The sequence below is a fragment of the Pyrus communis genome, chromosome 12, assembly GCF_041283825.1.
Source record: "Pyrus communis isolate YQ-2024b chromosome 12, ASM4128382v1, whole genome shotgun sequence".
Classification (NCBI taxonomy): domain Eukaryota; kingdom Viridiplantae; phylum Streptophyta; class Magnoliopsida; order Rosales; family Rosaceae; genus Pyrus; species Pyrus communis.
Genome location: NC_142576.1, coordinates 23,838,823 through 23,841,130, shown reverse-complemented (window position 1 = coordinate 23,841,130; position 2,308 = coordinate 23,838,823). Strand labels below are relative to the sequence as shown.

General features: G+C 43.8%; 1 protein-coding gene across 1 annotated transcript; it reads left to right on the top strand.

Moving 5' to 3' along the window:
- Nucleotides 1–265: 265 nt before the first annotated feature.
- LOC137744136 (uncharacterized) lies at nt 266–2,255 on the top strand. Its single transcript, XM_068484002.2, has one exon. The coding sequence runs from the start codon at nt 378–380 to the stop codon at nt 1,560–1,562; it is 1,185 nt and encodes a 394-aa protein (XP_068340103.2). The 5' UTR covers nt 266–377; the 3' UTR covers nt 1,563–2,255.
- Nucleotides 2,256–2,308: the final 53 nt, after the last annotated feature.

The following is a 2,308-nucleotide window of genomic DNA, read 5'->3' as shown; positions in this document are numbered from 1 at the left end:
GCAACATATCAAATGTTTTTTCGTTCGAGCACCAAAAAAAAGGTGCAGCAAGCAAGCAAAAGTTTGTGGGTCAAATACATAAATACAGGAAATATAAGATATATATTAGCGAATAACAAAAGACGACAAGGACTTCCCTACAAAAAATCCTCGATGTCTTTCGAATTTTCAGACCGTTGAGGCCCGTTGGCCGACAAGGTAACCGTTAAGATTCACAAACCACATCAAAAGAAAAACTTCCACGGCCATGCCCAATCCTCAATCCAATACCCCACAAACATTGCTTCTAATCAGAAAACAGAGAAACAGAGAAAATCATTGACAGAGAGAGAGAGAGAGAGAGAGAGAGAGAGAGAGAGAGAGAACCCCACTAGTCAATGGGCTGCGTTTCATCGAAACTGTTCAAGAAAGAAGATAACAATGGCGGCGGCGAATACGTCATCAACCACGTCGTCTCTCTCACTTCCAGCACCTACGGCGTCCTGAACCTTGAAAATGACCGACAACCCACCAAAGACAGCGCTGAGGAGAGTAAGAGGGTGGCGAAATCTTCGCCTCCCCGTGAAGATCCGGAGGTTATCAACGCTTGGGAACTCATGGAAGGACTCGAAGAAGGAGTGCCCATCGCGAATCCAGCGAAGAAGAGCCCGAAATCGCGTGCTCTGCTTCGCGGGTTTGTGGATTTCGATTCGAGGAGTCCGTTCAAGTTGTTGAATCAGATCGGGTCGCCATTGAAATTGAAGCGATATGGAGGGAAGGAGAATAGTAAAGGGAGAGTGGTGAATGTTAATGTGTTGGGTTATAGCCCGAAACAGGTTCTGAAGCCGAAAAATGGCGGTGAGAATTCGTGCAAGAAGATGTTGAATTGGAGCCCCGGCGTAAAAGGGTCGCCAGTTGCGGCGAAAAGGCAGAGCTTTGGCAGTGATTCGTCGCAGAGGAGTTTTAGTCCCCTGTTTGATCCGGAACTTGTTGCTTCTTACGAAAAGGAAATGTCTGAGGAGAAAGAGCAGATCAAGAGGATGGTTCCGCCATCACCAAAGCCCCGAAAATTGAGGAATTCGTCCAAGGATTCAGAGTCTATGCTGCAATTATTCGAGAAAAAATGCCCACCGGGGGGAGAAAATGCTGTGGTTGTGTACACAACTACACTCAGAGGAATTAGGAAGACTTTTGAGGATTGCAACAACGTCAGATCCATCGTGGAGTCACACCTCATTCATGTTCTCGAGCGCGATATATCTATGGATTCGGGTTTTAAGGAGGAGATAAGGGGACTAATGGGTACCAAGGAGGTTAAGGTTCCACTTGTGTTTGTGAAGGGCAGGTTGATTGGTGGCACCGATGAGGTGGTGAAGTTGGAGGACGAAGGGAAGCTTGGGATTCTGTTTGATGGGATTCCAAGGGCGGTCATGGGATGCAAAGGCTGTGCCGGAATGAGATTCGTGATGTGCATGGTATGCAATGGAAGCTGCAAGGTTTTGGATGAGTTGCAAAAGAAGATGGTAAAATGTGGTGAATGTAATGAGAATGGTTTGATCCACTGCCCAATTTGTTGCTGCTAATTGTAATTCCATTGACAGATTTTCAGGTTTTCATGTTTACGAAATCTTTGGTTTTCTGAAGGCAGAACAAGGATTTTTTTATTTGATTAGTGGGATTCTAAAGTGTGTTTTAGGCCCCTTTAGATGCTGGATTTGTAGTTCAAGATTTTTTTTTTTTTTTTTTTTTAACTTAAGATTCTGGATTTCCACGAATTATATACAGTTTCCTGTTTTGTAAGATGAAATCCTGCTTTGTTGGATTTTTCTTGTGTTGTGAAAAAGGGCAAGTTACAGGGTTGGTTTCCATCCGAGAAGGTTTTGGGTCTCGTCCATGGCGGCCTAACTTGGAGTGATGGATTCAGTCGTCATGTTAGGAGTCAAATTCTTCCCACCAAACCCCCCATTCCTATGAGTAATTCTTTCCAAGAAATGGGAATGTGTGTGGTGTTGAAGCAGTCCCCTATTAGATTTCGACAAGGGTGGCGATGATCAGGAAAGCCTTGATTGTCGAGACAACCTACGTGATCAGCATAGGAAGTTCATCAACATCTTGATAAGATATTTGGAATGTTGCGGGAATGACAAGAAAAGAAGAAGCTGGAGTTAGATAATTGAGGCTTCATACGACGGGGTACTTGTTTATAGAGGACACTACTATTGCAGATAAGTTATTGAGTTGTTCGTTTGAGAAAAACTTCAAAGAGTTAGATATAATCCTTCGACTTGGTAGATTATTTCAGAGGATCGACCCGAGAATTAAGAAAACT